Here is an 18,406-nt window from a genome sequence, read left to right as displayed (position 1 = left end):
GAAGTGTTTAGATAACAATTAGAGACAAACCAATATGAAAACTGGCTTCACCCTGCATTCAGGTTAAGTAAAACAGCATATCAAGTGGAAGACTTGTGTAGCCTCCTCATCACACGCAAGCAGTGGTCAACAAATTTCTAAAAGCCAACATCAAAAGGGCAAATTTCATCACAATTACATTAACTGGAATTATTTTTTTTAAATATTTTCCAACTTTTCCATAATAACGTATAACTCCCTTGAAGTCATATTCTTAGTGAGTTATATGATCCTTGAGTTTTTCCAGAGAGAAATCATTGCACTTAACGCCTTAGACTGAAGTAACAAGGTTTTTCCAACTTCTCATCTGTATCTTGGGTGGCAAGTATTAGAAGTTTCACTCAGTAAAAACAGACATAACACACAGACATGCATATACAACTTTTATTTAACCTTATGAGAAAACACTCTCCTGGAAGCAGGTTGTTCCACCATATCTTTAAAGAATCATTTTGTTCTGTTTTGTTTAGTGTTTTTTTTACCTGGTTCTCCTGTGATATCTCTGCTGTAGGGGGTGGTGGAGATTCTTCACATACTGCAAGGCTCCGAACTAGCTTTAACTTTGAGCTTGACTAAAGAAAAGTATTTAAAATTAACACTACATTTCACAAACCTAGGGCATATCCAAAAGCCCCCTAGAGTTCATTAAGTTTCTTTATAGCTTCTGCCAGGTATAGACGGAGGTGAAATGCGCAAGTTATATGTATCATTAAATACCACTAAAACCTTTTGTTATGAGGGAAAACAATAATTGCAGTTTTTAAAATAACAGCAATAGCAGGAATGGGAATAATTCCAATTTCAAAACCCAATAAATGGTGAGAAAGCCATTTTCTCTATAGAGAAAGAACCATTAAAGATATAAAAGCAATGCACAAAAGCGACTAGGCAAGACAAAAACCCCAAATAAAACAAAATAAGCTTTCTGCCCCAAACAAAATATGACAAAACTAAACTGAATGCAGCGCTATGTGAAAACAAAGAATCATCAAGCATGAAGGAAGGCCCTTGGCATGCCAGCACAAAATATTTACTATACCTTAGACCTTTTTCCTGTCTGTCCAAATGACTGCAATGGCCGCTGAATACACAAGAAAGATTTGTATTAAATTTCACACTGAAACAGAAAGTTTGGTTCTTAATTCATAATCCTACACCAAAGAGACACTAACTGTACAAAGAATCGGAAATGAAGAAATCCAAGTTGGTTTCAAGTAAAAAATTCCTCCCAGGAGCACACTTGCAAAAGATCCTATAAAATCCTTCTGTGGGTTGGCACGTTCTTTTAAGTGAGCAAGTAGCCACAGTTCCTGTGTTAAATGAACTAAAAAGAATTTATAAGGTAATTTCTTAGACAGTAGCAAAATAAAATACACTTCTTTGGTATTCTATAACATATTACACTGTAGCCAAGGTTGGGGGGAAAAACCCACAAAAAACTTGAGGAATTTTAAGAAGCTGTGCTCAGCAAAGTTCCAAACTTACTAAGGCGAATGTTTCAAATGCAGAGTCAGAGTACAACCACCTCTCCACTGAGAACTTTCAGCACTTCATAGCACACCACCAGTTTATTAGTAATGGAATTCTATTTGCCTGGTCTAGGGTAAGGCAACGAAGCAGACGTGAAAAGTGGGCAGTGTCCCAATGCATGTTCAGTACAAATGCCAGATCATCAGTCACACGATGGGGGAACGCACTGGGGCAGGTAGCTGTAGTTTGTGGTATCAGGCTTTGGTTTGGGAAAGCAGCTGAAGTAACTGAACCAGAGCCAGATAGATTAGGAGGTGGAAAGAGGGAAAATTTCTCTCTCTAACCCCAACCCCAAACCTATCATTTATACTCATTAAAACCAGGGAGCCAGTTTGGTACCAAACGTAAAACAGATAACGTCCTTATTACCTAGATTAGTATGCTTCACATATGAAAAAAAGCCACCATTTCATTCTAACATCCAAAAAAAACCGTCCTTGTAGAACCAACAAAAACGAGAGCCTACAGTACCAGTGTGTCCTGCCCCCCGGTTTGAGCCCAAAGTTCTTGAGATAAGAAGCACTGTACTCTTCGGATTTGACCCTGGATTATCCATACTACAAATCAGCAGTAACAAAAACAAAAGGAAACAGGAGGAAAAAAAAGAAAAAGACTTTCTGTTTCTTGCAGCAGAGAAAATGGCAAGTATGCACGCATGCACGCACATGGCAGTACTGCCTAAGAGAGCTCCTACATGTTGGTACCTCTTGTTTCTGTTTACTCATTTGTTTAATCGTTTAAAGCGGACTTCTAACTGCACATCTAAAAATAGAATTAAAAGGGGTTATGCTACACAGAGTAAGGGCTTACAGGAAAAAAAGTGGGAGAAAATCAACAGATGAATGCCAGCAAAATGCACATGACTAAATGATTTATAAGGCAGCAGAAGAGAAAAGATTTTAAAATGTACTCTCATCCTCTGCTTTAATCCCTTACACTTCTAAGTATCAAGGGCACAGTATTTTCTCTTTAAAAATGCACAAGGATAGAATTTGATTTCTGGCTTTGCTTTTTATTAGTAGGTGACCCTGGTCAAGTTATTTCAGTTTCCTTTTATCTGTATAAAAGTCCATACTATTTGTATTAATTCTCTAGGTTGTTGAAAAGGTTCATTGAAAGGGTCAATTTAAAAAAGGGCTTTGGGCATGCTATACATTGTCCCTGTAGTAATGGTATAGAATTTCCATAGACTTATGCATGCATTAACCACCTCAGTTTTAATTTAAATGAAGACTTTGATGAAGAAAGATTTCTTAAAATCCACAGAGAGTTAAAATTATCACAGTGTGACTTCATTTAAAATGTCCTGAGTTCCTGCTATACACCAGACTGTGCTAAGCACCAGGCCTATAAAGATGAACAAGACACTGTTGCTGGTCTCAAGAGCCTTGCTGCTCAGGAATGGAGTTAGTAAATAGTCAAACGGAACCCAAGACCTTCAGAATCTTAGTCCAGTGTACTTTACGTCACACACCTATACAAAAGATCTTGTTGGGAATCAAATACTACTGGAGGCAGACAGAATTCTAAAGAAGGCCTCCTAACATTCCCATCCTCTGGCAACTTAGTCAAACACCAATCTAAATGAGGCTATGAAGGGATTTTACAGAGTCAGCTGATCTTAAGATACAGAGATAATGCAGCTGGGCCCAATCAAGTGGGCCCTTTAAAAGCCTAGAGTATTCTTCCACTGGGAGCAGAAAGGCAAGTCAGATTCAAAGGGTGAGAAGGACCTGACACACTCCTGCGGGCTTTGCAGGGAGGACGCCAGGCAGCCTCTTGGAGCAGAGTGGCCCTTGGCTAACAATCAGCGGCCTTCAGCTGCAAAGAACTGAGTTGCTGTTGCTTTCAGAATGAGCCTGGAAGCAAATTCTTCCCCAGAGTCTTCCAATAAGGGCCTAGCCTGGTCGACACCTTTATTTCAGCCTTGAGAAACCCAAAACAGAGAACTCAGCTGAGTCCAACCTAACTTCTAATCTACAGAACTGTGAGTTGAAATTAGGTGTTGTTTGAAGCCTCTACATTTGTGGTAATACTCTATAAAGCAATAAAAAACTAACACACTACTACGTAAGTAAACTATAAACTGCCCAAGTGGCATTACTCATAAAAATCTCTTATTATTTCATTTCAAATAGCAAAGAACTGAAATTATAAAATATATACCAGAAAATCTGCCACGTACACATGCACACACAACAACAAAGCAGAGAAAACAAGTTTAGCTTTAAATAGGAATAAATTATTTTTAAAACGGATTTTATGGGTGGAGGGTATAGCTCAGTGCTCAATGGTAGAGTGAATGCTTAGCGTGCATGAAGTCCTGGGTTCAATCCCCAGTACCTCCATTAAAATAAATAAATACCTAATTACCACCTCCCCAGATGGATTTTATTACTTAAAGCATGCATTTCATTTTTCTACCCCAATTTTTTTTTATCGTGGAAAATACACATAAAATAAAATTTATCACCTTACTATTTTAAGTGTGTAGTTCAGCACGATTAAATACATTCATCACGTTGTACCACCATCATCACTATCCATATCTGTAACTCTTCATCTTGTAAAACTGAAACTCTGTACCTATTAAACATAACTAACTCCCCATTCTCCTCTCCTTCCAAACCCTAGCAGCCACCATTCTATTTTCTGTCTCTGTGATTCTGACTGCTCTAAATAGTCTTTTTGTGACTGGCATATTCTCTTTAGTATAATGACCTCAAGGTTCATCCATGTAGTAGCATATTAAAGAATTTCCTTCCTTTTTAAGGCTGCATGTTATTTCATCGCATGTATATGCCACATTTTGCTCATCTATGGACGCATCTGGGCTGACTCCATGTTTTAACTGTTGTGATCAATGCTGTTGTGAACATGGGTGTACAAATATCTCTTCAAAATCCAGCTTTCAGTTCTCATGGTATATATCTAGAAATGTAACTGCTAGATCATATAGTAATTGTATTTTTAATTTTCTGAGGAAATGCTAGCCTATTTTCCACAGTGGCTGTATCATTTTAAATTCCCACCAGCAGTGTTCACGGGTTACAGTTTCTCCACATCCTTGCCAACACTTGTTTTCTACTTTTTGATAGTAGTCGTTCCTAATTGTGTGAAGTAGTATCTCATCACAGTTTTTATTTGCTTTTCCCTAGTGATTAGTGATGTTAAGCAGCTTTTTATGTACTTATCGGCCATTTATATATCTTCTTCGGAAAAATGTCCATTCAAGCCCTTTTTCCATTTTTTAATCAAGTTGTTCGGTTTTTTGTGGTGTTCTAAGAGTTTTCTATATATCTCAGTTATTAATTTCTTATGAGAGGTATGACTTGTCACTATTTTCTTCTAGTCTTTGGGTTGCCTATTGACTCTGTTGGTAGTCTCTTACTGCACAAAATTTAAAAATTCTCATTCAGTACAATTTGTCTATTTTTCTTCTTGTTACTTTTGCCTTTGGTGTCACATCCAAGAAACTATTGCCAAATCTGATGTTGTAAAGGCTCTGTCCTTTGTTTTCTCCCTCTATCCTTTTTTTCAGAGACTGTTGTGATTTTTTTCTCCATTTGGTATTCTGATTACAATAAAAGCAACAAAAATTATATTTTATAAACACTGCATTATTACTACATTATTGTGATATGGCTTTACATTGATTGTATATAGAGAAAAAAAATTGGAATTAAGGCAACAGCCACGTGTGCAAACCAAGTAAATTATCCTGACCCAGTCTTTACTAAAAAGCTGTTTTGATTAGGTGATGGTTGACACTGCTGCATGCAGGGCAGTTACAACAAGCATGTAGACACCACATTAGTTGGAAGGTTGAATTAGTTGGAAGGTTCACAAGAAGGTTGATGAGATTGACTCTCAATGATCTTACCACCAACCAATCAGAAGAATGTCCATAAACTTGTCCCTCACCCCACAACCCCTCCCCCCTGCCCCTGTCCTTCCCTGAAAGCCTTTGGGGAGCTCGGACCTTTTAAGCACTAGCTGCCCTGGACTCCGTGCTTGGTGCCCTGCAATGAATGCTGCACTTTCCTTCACCACAAACCCGTGTCAGTTGATTACCTTTACTGCATGAGGGCAAGCAGACCCAAATTTGGTTCAGTAACACGACTGGTCCACAATGGTCAGAAGAAGCCTTTGGTAGTCTCCACTCATGTCATTTGCAACTACCGTGCCCAGGGTCTTCTGATACATCTACTGAACATGTGTTTTATTTTGTACAAGAGCAATCTCACTTCGGGGGACCACAATCCTGACCAGCGTGGAGTCATCTGTGCCAGCACCTTTAACAGACTAGCACAGCCTCTCAGCAAGTAAAGCCAGGTGGTTCAGAGCATACTGCAAGATGGTCTTCAAGTGACTTACAACATTTCTGGAAAACTCACAGTCAATATACTGCTAATCTCAATTAGCCATCCTGGAATAAGCCTCCATGATAGCTTTCAGCTAAGGAAAGCTTCTTATGGCATGAATCAAGATAAAGCAAGAGTCATGTGTCCATAGTCTCCCCCTACCAGCTTGATAGATACGGAGTAACTTCCTGAGCCAACTGGTGGTTTATCTGTGTGTGTGTGTGTCTGTGTGTGTGTGTGTGTGTGATTTCACTTCACCCTTTCAAACCTATCCACCTTGAGATCAACCTGGCTGACTTATCTGACTCTCATTAGCCAATTCTCAAATTAAAAAGCAAGTCAGTTCCAGACAGAGTTGCTCCTTAGAGTGTCCCCATTTCAGCAAACACTGTAACATCTCTAAGACTCAACAAAAAGAGCATGAGTTCACTGTAAAATGTACTGAAACACAGATGCTGCTTTTAGGGTAGCTGGGCCCAAATGAGGCTTGGAAAGGTCATGATGGAGGCAGCACAGTGCTTCAGAAAAAGCACGCAAAGGTAGAAGGCTAGGAGTAAGTCCCAGCTGTGCCACTGGCTCTCCAGGTGATGCCAACAATTCATTTTCACGGGTGTAGGTCTCTGGAAAATGGAAGGACTGCTCAGGTCAACTTTGAGCTGTGACTCTGAGCTCTATGAATCAAAGTCCAAAATGGCTGGTCACAACCCTGAGCTTCTCTTGTCAATTCGGGATCTTTTGGGGAAAAATGTTATCAGATGGGATTAACATAGGGTACCTCTCCCTGAGGTTCATGAAGGATGGTGGTGGTAATGATAACCTCCACAGATGTCTGTGGTTTTCAAATGGAAATCTTGAGCCCAAACACACATGGTCAGTTCTCAGGGCTGGATGTGGCACCAGGAGCCCACTGATAAGCAGTCTTGCCTTAGAGCCCAGCATTAACTCTTTTCTAGTAAATACCACACTCCTTTTCTGGTAAAAGCAAACTGGCCCAGTCTCCCATTGTCTGCGGGGACAGGATCAGCATATAACTGCACTGGGCTGCATCTTTCTGCTCTGCACATCATAGGGGGGGCTGTGGTCCTGAAAGAGGCTCAAGGGGAAGGGAGTCTGGTTTCACTAATCATTTGATTAGAGTATCTTGTACAGCTTAATGGTTGTTTTCCTTCATCAGTGTTGTTGATTTTCTCTTAGGTCTTATATCCTCTGTTCAAAGTACTGCCCACAGACCTGTCAATGGGCAATACTGGCACAACCTGGGAGCTTCCTGAGAAGCAGAATCTTGGCAGTCTCACCCCATACCTTCTTCAATCTGTTTTGTGGTTTTGTAGTCTTTGCCTTTTGCCCTCCTTAAAGTTGTCCACTTTGAATGGGTCTGGCAGCTCGAGCTCTATGGCCCCTTCCCTCTTGGGTGTGCAGTTTACAGCAGGCACCCCTGGACACTGGGGTGTCTTGGAGGTGGGCTGGAGACTGAGAATCCCCTTCATCGGCCCCTTTGGTGTTGGATCTAAGAAATCACTGCCAAATCCAGTGTCATTAGGCTTCCCCTCTATGTATCTTCTAAAAGTTTCATAGTTTTATAGCTCTTACCTTTAGGTCTTTGATCCATTTTGTGTTAATTTTTGTATATGGCGTAAGGTAAGGGTCCATCTTTATTCTTTTGCATATGGATATCTTGTTTTCCTAGCACTATTTTTGAAAAGGCTGTCCTTTCTCCATGATCTTGCCACTCTCATCAAAAATCACTTGCTCATATATGCAAAGATTTATTTATGGGGTCTCTATTCTATTCCATTGGTCTATGTGTCTTTATGTCAGTACCACATGGTTTTGATGACTGTAGCTTTGCGGTAAGTTTTGAAACCATGAAGTGTGACTCCTCTAGTTTTGTTCCTTTTCAAGAATTTTTTTTCTATTCTGGGTCCTTTGAGATTCCATATGAATTTTAGGATGGGGTTTTCTATTGCTGCAAAAATGTCATTTGGATTTTGATAGGGATTGCACTGAATCTGTATATCACTTTGGGTAGAAGTGACATTTTAACAATATTAAGTCTTCCAATCTATAAACACAGGATGTGTTTCAATTCAGATATGTCATCTTTAATTTCTTTCAGCAATGTTTTGTAGTTTTCATTATACAAGTCTTTCATCTTCTTGATTAATTCTGAAGTATTTCTTTTTACTGTTACTGTAAGTGGAATAGCTTTTGTAATTTTATTTTCAGAATGTTCACTGTTAGTGTATAGGAATGCAACTGATTTTTATGTTGACTTTGTGTCCTGCTACTTTACTTGAATTTGTTTATTAGTTCTAACAGGTTGTTTATGTGTGTATATGTGTAATCTTTACGGCTGTATACATATAAGATCATGTCATCTTCAAACAGAGATAAATTTGACTTCTTCCTTTCCAGTTTGGATGCCTTTTATTTCTTTTTCTTGCCTCATTGTTCTGGCTAAAGTTTCCAGTGTCATTTTGAATAAAAGTGGTAAAAGCAGGCATCTTTGCCTTGGTCTTAGTCTTAGAGGAAAAGATCTCAGTGTTTTACCACTAACTATGAAGTTTAATGTGGGATTTTCATATACAACTTTTATTTTGTTGACATAGTTTCTTTTTATTCCCAGTTTTATGAATGTAAAGACAAAAAACTGTAAAAGATTGCTGAGTTTTATGAAATGTTTTTTCTGCATCAAGTGAGATGATCAGGTTTCCTCCTCTTCATTCAGTTAATATGGTGTATTGCACTGATTGATCTTCATATGTTGAACCATCCTTGCATTTCTGGAATAACCCCCACTTGGTAACATAGTAAAATTCTTCTAATATGTTGCTGAATTCAGTTTGCTATTATTTTGTTGAAGATTTTTACATGAGTGGTCAAAAGGGATATTGGTCTGCAGTTTTTTCTTAGTGTCCTTGTCTACTCTGGTATCAAGGTAATACTGGATACATATAAAAATGAGTTAGAAGTACTCCCTTCTCTTTAATTTTTTGGTAAATGTTTGAGAATGACTGGTGTTAGTTCTTCTTCAAATACCTGGCAGAATTCATCAGGTCCAAGGCTTTTTTATTTAAACTCCTTATTAGTTATACATTTCATTCAGATTTTCTGCTTGTGATTTAGTCTTGACAGGTTTTGTGTTTCTAGAAATTCATCTATTTCATTAGATTATCCAATCTGCTTGTGTACAACTGTTCATAGAACCCTCTTTTAATCCTTTTTATTTTATAGAATTGATAGTAATGTCCCTACTTTCATTTTTTATTTTAGTAATTTGACTCTTCTCTCTTTTTATCTGAGTCAATCTAGCTAAAGGCTTGTTATTTTTTTTCAAGGACCAACTTTTGGTTTCACTGATTTTTCTCTATTGTTTGCTTTTCACTTTGAACAAAATTTCATTGTCACAGTAAAAATCTGGCAGCTCCTTTAACAGACTTTTACTACTCCAGAAAGATGCTAATTAAATTAGAATTTAAAAGGATTAAGGATAAAGACAACAATTTATAATTTGCATTGTTTGATACTATGGTATAGGACAGGAATTACTAATAAGTGGGTGCAGAATATAAAACATCTGTAATAGAATTTCAGTTTGAAACTGTATCAATACACTGTCAAAGCCACTAGCTCCTAGCTTAGAGACTCAATAATATATGGTTAAGATGTAACAGTACAATAAACATAGGCTGTTTTTTAATTTACTGCCCTGATGATGATTATTAATATCATTATTAATAATATCTATCATTTGCTGGGCTCTAACTATGTAGCAGGTGCATTAAATAAAGCCTTTTTATCTTTGACAAATAGGGAAAAATAATTAAGATTTGTATGATTTTATACAGAGTTTTTACTGAACCCTTTAAATAGAAACTTCTTCACATGTTTCATCAATTTAGGAATTTGATGCTTGTTAACCTCACTGTTGGAAAAGTGTAGTCTGCACCCTGAGTTTTTCTGATAACCTTATTATAGATTGCCATTGCTTCTTGCCCCTTACTTGCCCCATTCTCTCTTTTTTAAAGAAATACACTGGCACTAACCTGGGGAATACAAAATATAAAAGTCTCATCTTAATTATCAAAGGACTTGCTACAGAAACTGAGAATATACTAAACAACTACTTCAGCTGGTTCTGTATATAGAAATTCAATCGTATATGTCATATATGTCAGAAAATTCACTCATATACGTTCATGCACTTGAGTATATAAGGCCTCCTTGTTAACGAAAATCAGTTCTTTCATTTCCTCCACAACGGTTACCAACACAATTTGGACTAGCCATCGTACTACTCAAAAAATAGTTTGTGAGAAGAGGGATCACTACTTGAACTGCTCCAAAATATGTTTTGGATTGTGTATGCATATACATATACACAGATGAACACCCTAGACAAAACATTTGTGAAGTACAAAGATACAGTTGTAAAAGCATGAGAAAGTTGAGTCTGAACCTTAGAGCACAAGATTCCTAATTTTCCAGTTCAAATAAATGACGCAAATCAACACAAATTACCTAATTTACCTAAATTTAATCTAGAAAGTCTACCTCTGAGAAAAAGCAAATATCTTGGACCTCTTGAGTTAAAGTGTTAAATGTCTAGCTAAAAGACAGAAACAGTAAGAACAGGACCAGGTTGATATTTACACTGGAATAACAGAAAACAACAAAGTATTCTTAGCTGAAAGAGTGGACTTTTAAAAAAACATCAACAAACCGACAAACCACTCCCAATCACTAATCTGTTTAAAACCATTTAACACTTTAGGTGAAAAGGCACAGGATTTAACATCCAAAGGCACAAGATTAAACAAAGACTCCTCTTTATAGTTACCCTTCGTATTAAATGAGAGGACAAAATAAGTTATACAAAGGAAATCAAAACACTTTGCCCTCCATTTATCCCATGTTAAAGATTAGTAGTAGTCCAACAAATTAAAAATTTCCTGGATTTAGAAACCTGATACCTTACCATCCCAACAGTCCAAATATTGAATAATCACACAAAGTCCAACAAATAACTTATGATTTGTAATGGAAATAGTGTGTAGCAATAGGAAAATTACTAAGCAAAAACCTTTTGCACAACTATTTGGGCCCATAGTCAACAATTCAGAACAATTCCACAGCGATTACAGGGGGAAGTTAACTTCTTGACATTAATGCACACAGACTGCTCAAATTAGCTCTGAAGAATTCTTAAGAAAGTAATAATAAAACTTCTATAAAAGATTATAGTCCAAAGTAAAACAATTAAAATGAGAACTAACATTTTTGAAGACAGAATCACACAAGCAAAATTATCTATACAAGAAATGGTCAAGGGGTTCTATGAGATAATATCTGCTGGGAACCATTCAAGGGGATGTGTAATGTCTGCTGGTCTCTCTCCAGTTTGATGAAATTATTTTTAATTTAATGCTGAAGCAAGACAACAGACATAAATTATATTCATGGTAGCCGACTTTTAGAATGATAGAGTAAAGTAGAAAATATATTGGTTAATTCAAAATTCTCAATAGGAGACCTATATTAATTGGCACATACCTCTAAATTTGAATAAAACTAATAGTTGCTATCTAAAATTAAACCTTCTGACAGTATTCTTAGAGGTATCAAAGGAAGATGAAATGTCTAGTAGTATTTTAGAAAAAGGGCATCTTATAATAGCTAACTCTATATTAAAAGGTAACTCTATTAATCAGATTATTTTTAATAAGACACTCTGTTCCTGTTCATGCTTACAACAGTTGACTTTATTTTACATTAGGCAAAAACATAAAATTTTTCTAGTTTTATCTACTTCCATTCCTAACTTTCATTACTTAAACCTCTTTCCTGTGTGTGTTCGACTGAAAGCCTCTTGCCAGACACCTTACATGGAGGCATCTTGGATCTCAAAATCTCCAAGCAGAGTAAATATAGCCACATATAGTAAATTCTTAGTAAACATTTGAATAAACAATGAGCATAGCATTCGATGGATTACATAAAACAAATGTTCATATTCTCTTTGTTCTTCCTCCCAATCTTTATAGTCACCATGCTACATGGAACATGATGCCAGAGACCAGGCCCATTTTTGCTTACTACTCTATTTCCTTGGCATGGAAGAGATTTTCAGTGGGTGTTTGGAGAATGTATGCAGTTTTCCTATAATATGAACAATTGGTCTGTGATTCAATGGTGGTCATTAGAATGTTTTTGTGCTTTTGCCAAGGGCAACACAACAGACAAGGCAAGAAATGCATTACAGGCATACCTTGTTTTACTGCATTTTGCAGATATTGCATCTTTACAAATTGAAGGTCTGTGGAAACCATGTCAAGCAAGTCTATAAGCACCATTTTTCCAACAGTGTTTTCTCACTTTGTGTCTCTGTGTCACATTTTGGTAATCCTCCTAACATTTCAAACTTTGTCATTATTATTATATTTCTTATGGTGATCCACAATCAGTGATCTTTGATGTTTATATTAAAATTGTTTTGGGGCGCCTCGAACCATGTCCATACAAGATGGCAGACTTAACCAATAAATATGTGTGTTGTGACTGCTCCACCAACCAGCCATTCCTGTCTCCTTTTCCTTGAACCATGCTATTCCCTGAGACATAACAATATTGAATTTAGGCCAAAAAATGACCTTACAATGGCCTCTAAGTGTTCAAGTGAAAGAAGAGTGGCATATCTCTCAGTTTAAATAAAAAGTTAGAAATGCTCAAACTTAGTGAGGAAGGCATGTCAAAAGCTGAGGTAGGCTGAAAGCTAGCCCTCTTGTGCCAAACAATTAGCTAAGCTGTGAAAGCAAAGGAAAAGTTCTTGAAGAAAATTTAAAATGTTACTCCTGTGGATACATGAATGATAGCAAAGTAGTGAAATTATCTTACTGCTGACATGAAGGAAGTTTGAGTAGTCTAGACAGACGATCAAACCAGCCACAACATTCCCTTAAGTCAAAGCCGAATTCCAAGCAAGGCCCCAACTCTCTTCAATTCTATGATTGAGAGAGGTGAGGAAGCTGCAGAAGGTTAAAGCCAGCAGAGGTTGGTTCATGAGGTTTAAGGAAAGAAGCCATCTCCACAACAGAAAACTGCAAAGTGAAGCAGCCAGTGCTGATGTAGAAGCTACAGCAAGTTTTCCAGAAAATCTACCTCAGATAGTTAATGGAGTTGGCTATGCTAAGCAACAGATTTTCAATGTACACCAAACAGCCTTCTGTTGGAAGAAGATGTTATCTAGGAACTCCACAGCTAGAGAGAAGTCAATGCCTGGGTTCAAAGTTTCAAAAGCCATGCTGACTCTCTTCTTATGGGCTGATGTAGCTGATGACTTTAGGTTAAAGCCAATGCTCATTTACCACTCTGAAAATCCTAGGGCTCTTCAGAATTATGCCAAATCTACTCCGCCTGTGCTCTATAAATGGGACAACAAAGCCTGGATGACAGTACATCAGTTTACAACATGGCATTTTAAGTGGGTTTTAAATATTCAAATTTAATGTTGAGACCTACTGCTAAAAAAAAAAAATTCCTTTCAAAAAAAATATTCCTTTCAAAATACTACTGCTCATTAGCAAAGCACTTGGTCACCCAAGAGCTCTGATGGAGATGGACAATGGGATTCATGTTGTTTTCATGCCTGCTAACTAACACAACATCCATTCTGCAGCCCACGGTTCACAGAGTAATTTCAACTTTCAAGTCTTATTACTTAAGAAATACATTTTGTAAGACTATAGCTGCCACAGATAGTGATTCCTCTGATGGATGTGGGCAAAGTAAACTGAAAGCATTCTGGAAAGAGTCACAATTCTAGATGCCATTAAAAACACTGGTGATTCATGAGAAGAGGTCAAAGTATCAACATTAACAGGAATTTGGAAAAAGTTTGACTCCAATGCTCATGGATGACTTTGAGGGGTTTAAGAGTTCAGTGGGAGAAGTAACTACAGATGTGGTGGAAATAGCAAAAGAACTAGAATTAGACGTGGAGCATGAAGATATGACTGAGTTGCTGCAGTCTTATAATAGACCTTTAATGGATGAGGAGTTGCTTCTAATGGATGAGTAAAGAAAGTGGTTTCTTGAGACAGAATCTACTCCTGGTGCAGATTCTGTGAAAACTGTCGAAATGATGACAAAAGATTTAGAGTATGACATAACTTTACTTGATAAAGCGTGGTAGGGCTTGAGAAGACTGACTAATTTTGAAAGTTCTACTGTGGGTAAAATGATATCAGACAGCACAGCAGAAACTGTTTACGGAAGGATGAGTCAATCAATGCTGCAAACTTTGTTGTTGTCTTATTTAAAGAAACTGTTACAACCACTCCAACCTTCAGCAACCACCACCCGGATCAGTCAGCAGCATCAACACTGAGGCAAGACCCCACACCAGCAAAAAGATTACGGCTTGCTGAAGGCTGAGATAACGGTTAGCATTTTTTAGCAATAAAGAATTTTTCAAATTAAGGCATGCAGACCATTTTTTAGACATAATGCTATTGCAAACTTAATGGACTACAGCATAGTGTAAACATAACTTTTATATGTGCTGGGAAATGAAAAAATTTGCATGACTCGCTTTATCACGGTATTTGCTTTACTGCAATGGTCTGGAAACAAATCCGCAATAACTCCAAGGTATGCCATAATCCAAATCAGTTGCTTGTTGATAAACATGACCTGGAAGAGTGAACATTAGGTGCAGAAAAGAGACTAAAAGGAAATCTTTTACTATTTCAATTACAAATGCAATGGAATTTTGGCCTTTTCTCTGATCCAATCAGGATGCTGGCATGCTGCCATCACTGCGTGTACTGATTGCAGGTACGCCAGTTTTTTTTTTTTTAAATGCTATTACTAAAAATGACTAGAAGAATTATGTTATTCCTCCAAATTTCTTAGATAATTACCACTTGAGTATACTTAATTAGTGGGGCCTAAATGCTTTTTATTGCTACACGAGTTGCTATCATTTTTGAATACATTTCTGGCACATAATGAAGAATAACGTTTTTGATTGGATGAAGAAATCAAACAACCTTTAAAAGAACCTTCTTTACTTACTCTAAGGAAAAAAAAAAGGTTCAAGCTTTGGCATGTAGCCCTCAAGATCCTTAGAATGTAGAAAGAATGATAGACTGTTTCTCCAGAAATAGAATTCTTTATTCATAGGGCTAAACTAAAACAGAAATGTTAAACAGTATTTTAAGACAACATTTTGTGGTAGATTAAAGTTCCCTCCTACTAGGAGGCGGGGTCTAATGCCCATTCCCTTGAATCTGGGCTGGGTTTACTGACATGCGTCATCAAAAGACAACAGTGGAAATGACATTCTGAGAATTCTGAGCCTAGGTCAAAAGAAACCTTGCAGCTTTGCTTGGCTCTTGGAACCCCTGAGCTTCTACATAATAAGCCTGACTGCTTGAGCCTACTGTGCTGGGGGGACCACAGGACTACTCCCAGGTCCAGCTGAGCCTATATTCCAGCCATTCCCACCAAAGGGCCAGACATGTGAGTGAAACAGTTGTGGATCTTCCAAGCCAGCCCATCTGCCATTTAAATACTAGTGAGGGATCTCTTCTAATGCCTTGTAGAAGAGAAGATTCATTCAGCCAAGCCCTTGTTCCATTTCCTGACTCATATGAAATATTAAAAATAAAACGTTGTTTAAAAATTATTAGCCCTTTGTTTTGCAATCATCTGTTGTATAGCAATAGGCAAAAGGAACACTTAGAAGCGAACACTGTAAGTACTACTTCAAACAATTTTTACCTATCTTGAATCTGTTAACCAACTCATCAATTTCCATCTATTCCTGGAATTAAAAGCCTTCTCAATGGCTACTTCTAAATTATCCTATATGTGTAGCATCAAAAGCCTCAAGTGATCTTTTTCCCCCCACCAACCTCTTTTCTCTGTTATGTTAACTGTCTGCTTCCCCTAGCACAGAACTCCTTCAGTTTCAACCTCTCTATTTTTCTCTCCTATAATCTTCAGTTAAATTTTGAACTCTCACACTAACAGTTAGGTGCAGAGTGGAATGAAAAAGTAGAAAGCCAATAAAAAAACATATTGGCCACATACAAATAAAAAGAATTATATTAGGTGATACAAGCAAATCAAAGAGCTAGATTCAACAGGCTAATTCAGATGACTCAAAACACAGCTGGTAGGCATGTCCCAAAGGGTCAACTTACCATTTTAGAATTCTGAAAGTGAAATTTTTATGAAAAATATAATTATATATGGAATATTTAATATCTGAAGCCAGAAAAAAATCCTGTTTACCTGCAAATCAATATTGTTGTCAATACAACGTTCATTCTTCTCTGCCAAAATCTTCCCATAGTTTTCTGATTTGATAAGATTTTCAACTCTGGTTGTATCTTTCACTTCTGCCTCCAAATCCTTCATTGTTTCAGTTTCATTTTTTACAGTAACAGTATCAGACATCCTCATTAGCAAAGGTTATTTTAGAATTCTACAGGGAACTTGAAGCCTTAGCAAGCAAGAAAAAAAGATTTAATTCAGTTTGAAGCATTTCTTACATTCAGTAAGTGTACAATGCCTTTAAGTGTCTTTTATGTTCCAAAAATACTGTTAAATATACACAGATAGAAGCAAAATTCCTGTGTCTGAGGAGAATACAGTTTAGCGGTACACTCAAACTAAAACAAAAATTCATAATACAATGAGATAAGGGCTAATAAGGGTATATGAGGTGATTTTGATGCACATACCACTTGTTAAAGTTCTTAAGAAACACTGAGGAATGAGCCCTACTGAGATGAAAGGTAATGGCTGGAGAGTTATAAATGTATATTTAGATGCCATTAGAAATCTTTTTCTCTGAAGGGGTAGTATGAGTATTATCCTGTGAAAAAAATATTTTCCTGTTACAGCTTTCACCTAGATTCCTAAAATCTCAAATTTCTTAAATTAACCTGCCATTTCAAAAAGAAGAAACTTACAAAATAAACAGCAACATTCTATACAAAACACAGTTGTGAGTCGGCATTAATAACTCTGTTCAGCATTATGAATCAAGCATTGGAAACTCTCCTGACTTACGTGATTCAGGGTGAAACAACACATACGACAGGAAGCTCTAGTATATGGACTCCCCAGGAGATTAAATACACAAGACGCCGATATGTTGTATACGTTTAGTGAGTTTAAGACATCAGTGGGGACTTTACACTGGATGCCAAGTAGGGATGTATCAGAGAAAGCTGTCATTTTAGGACATGTGAGAAAGATGAACCTGAAGAGCAGAACTTGATGTAAATGACTTGTTGCTTTTTTCTAGCCTTACTGAGATATAACTGATACATAGCAACATGTAAGCTTAAGGTGTACTAATGGGATGATTTGATACACATATATGTTGTGGAATGATTAACACAATCCATTATTTCACATGATTGAATTTTGTGTGTGTGTGTGTAGCGAGAACAAAAACAACTTATTTCAAATGCATCCAAAAACTGAGATGACCTGATGGATAGGTAGAGGGATGGATACAGATGGACAGGTTCAGGTCAAAGCAAGTATGAGAAAATGTCAATGACAGGATGTAGGGGTGCTATAACCCCTACAGCTGTTTACTGTAAAATTCTTTCAATTTCTCTGTATCTCTGAAAATTTCATAACAAGATCTTGAGAGGAAAAAAACCCAGTAGAACTTGTTTTTTTTCTATATGGAAAACTGAAGAGTTCTTTTCCAGAAAAGAATATTTTGCAATTAAATATTTAAATAGATTTCAAGAAGCCATAAATATATCTGAAAAGGTTTTTTCTTTAAAGTCTTCCTTAATTTCATCCATACCTAAGTTAAGTGGTTCACTCTCAAAACAGTAAGGTTACTAAGAGGGAGGGAGTTACTTAAAGTAGTCTGGCTCCTTGCTGTTTACATGTAAGATTTTGAGAGAAAAAGGGATGTGCTTTTCTCAGCTGACAAGAGAGGTTACCTGATGTATCCTATGGATTTGGGATTGTGGTGTCCCACAAAAATGAAATAAAATAATCCAAGGTTCTTTTTCACAGTTGTCAGCCAGGATGTCAATTGTCTTGAACCATCTGGAATCTGGCAGAAGGAGTCCCATGTCCTTGTCACCACTGTAGATTCCTGGACTGAAACGGACTGTCTTGGATCAAATATATCATACCGTTCAGTGGCCTAAAATTAAAACAAAAGAAAACATTTTAACACAATAGCCAAGGGAAATGAACAGTACACGGTAATTTGAAAACTAAAAATACCACTGTTGATTTTATCATCTTCTTGTCCTAAACAAGAATCAGAACACTTAGTTACAACCAATCCTAGTGTGCATTGGTTTTGTGAGCCTGAATTAAGTCATGAGGCCACCTAGAGAGTTTAGCAGTAAAAGCAGAAGGCAGAAGAAAGCAAGAAGAACCGAGTATGTGGTCAGTGTTAATAAGAGAAATACTATGTTCAT

The 18,406-nt window shown here is 37.1% G+C and overlaps 1 protein-coding gene across 13 annotated transcripts in view; it reads right to left on the bottom strand.

Moving 5' to 3' along the window:
* Positions 1 to 18,050, bottom strand: part of R3HDM1 (R3H domain containing 1) — an 82,538-nt gene extending 64,488 nt beyond the window's left edge. For 8 of the 13 annotated variants that reach the window (XM_031678606.2, XM_031678610.2, XM_015243366.3 and 5 more), the window contains exons 1-4: positions 17,915 to 18,050; positions 16,233 to 16,443; positions 1,079 to 1,120; positions 522 to 611 (exon numbers count right to left, since the gene is read on the bottom strand). In XM_031678606.2, the coding sequence (XP_031534466.2) occupies positions 522 to 611; positions 1,079 to 1,120; positions 16,233 to 16,403 (303 nt within the window). In that variant the 5' untranslated portion in view covers positions 16,404 to 16,443; positions 17,915 to 18,050. Of the gene's footprint in view, positions 1 to 521; positions 612 to 1,078; positions 1,121 to 16,232; positions 16,444 to 17,015; positions 17,135 to 17,914 lie in introns of those variants that run through there. The other 5 variants (XM_072960877.1, XM_031678620.2, XM_072960873.1 and 2 more) reach the window with 4 other exon arrangements.
* Between the last annotated feature and the right edge of the window lie 356 nt (positions 18,051 to 18,406).

Source organism: Vicugna pacos, chromosome 5, assembly GCF_048564905.1.
Source record: "Vicugna pacos chromosome 5, VicPac4, whole genome shotgun sequence".
Classification (NCBI taxonomy): domain Eukaryota; kingdom Metazoa; phylum Chordata; class Mammalia; order Artiodactyla; family Camelidae; genus Vicugna; species Vicugna pacos.
This window is presented reverse-complemented; position numbering and strand designations above follow the sequence as displayed.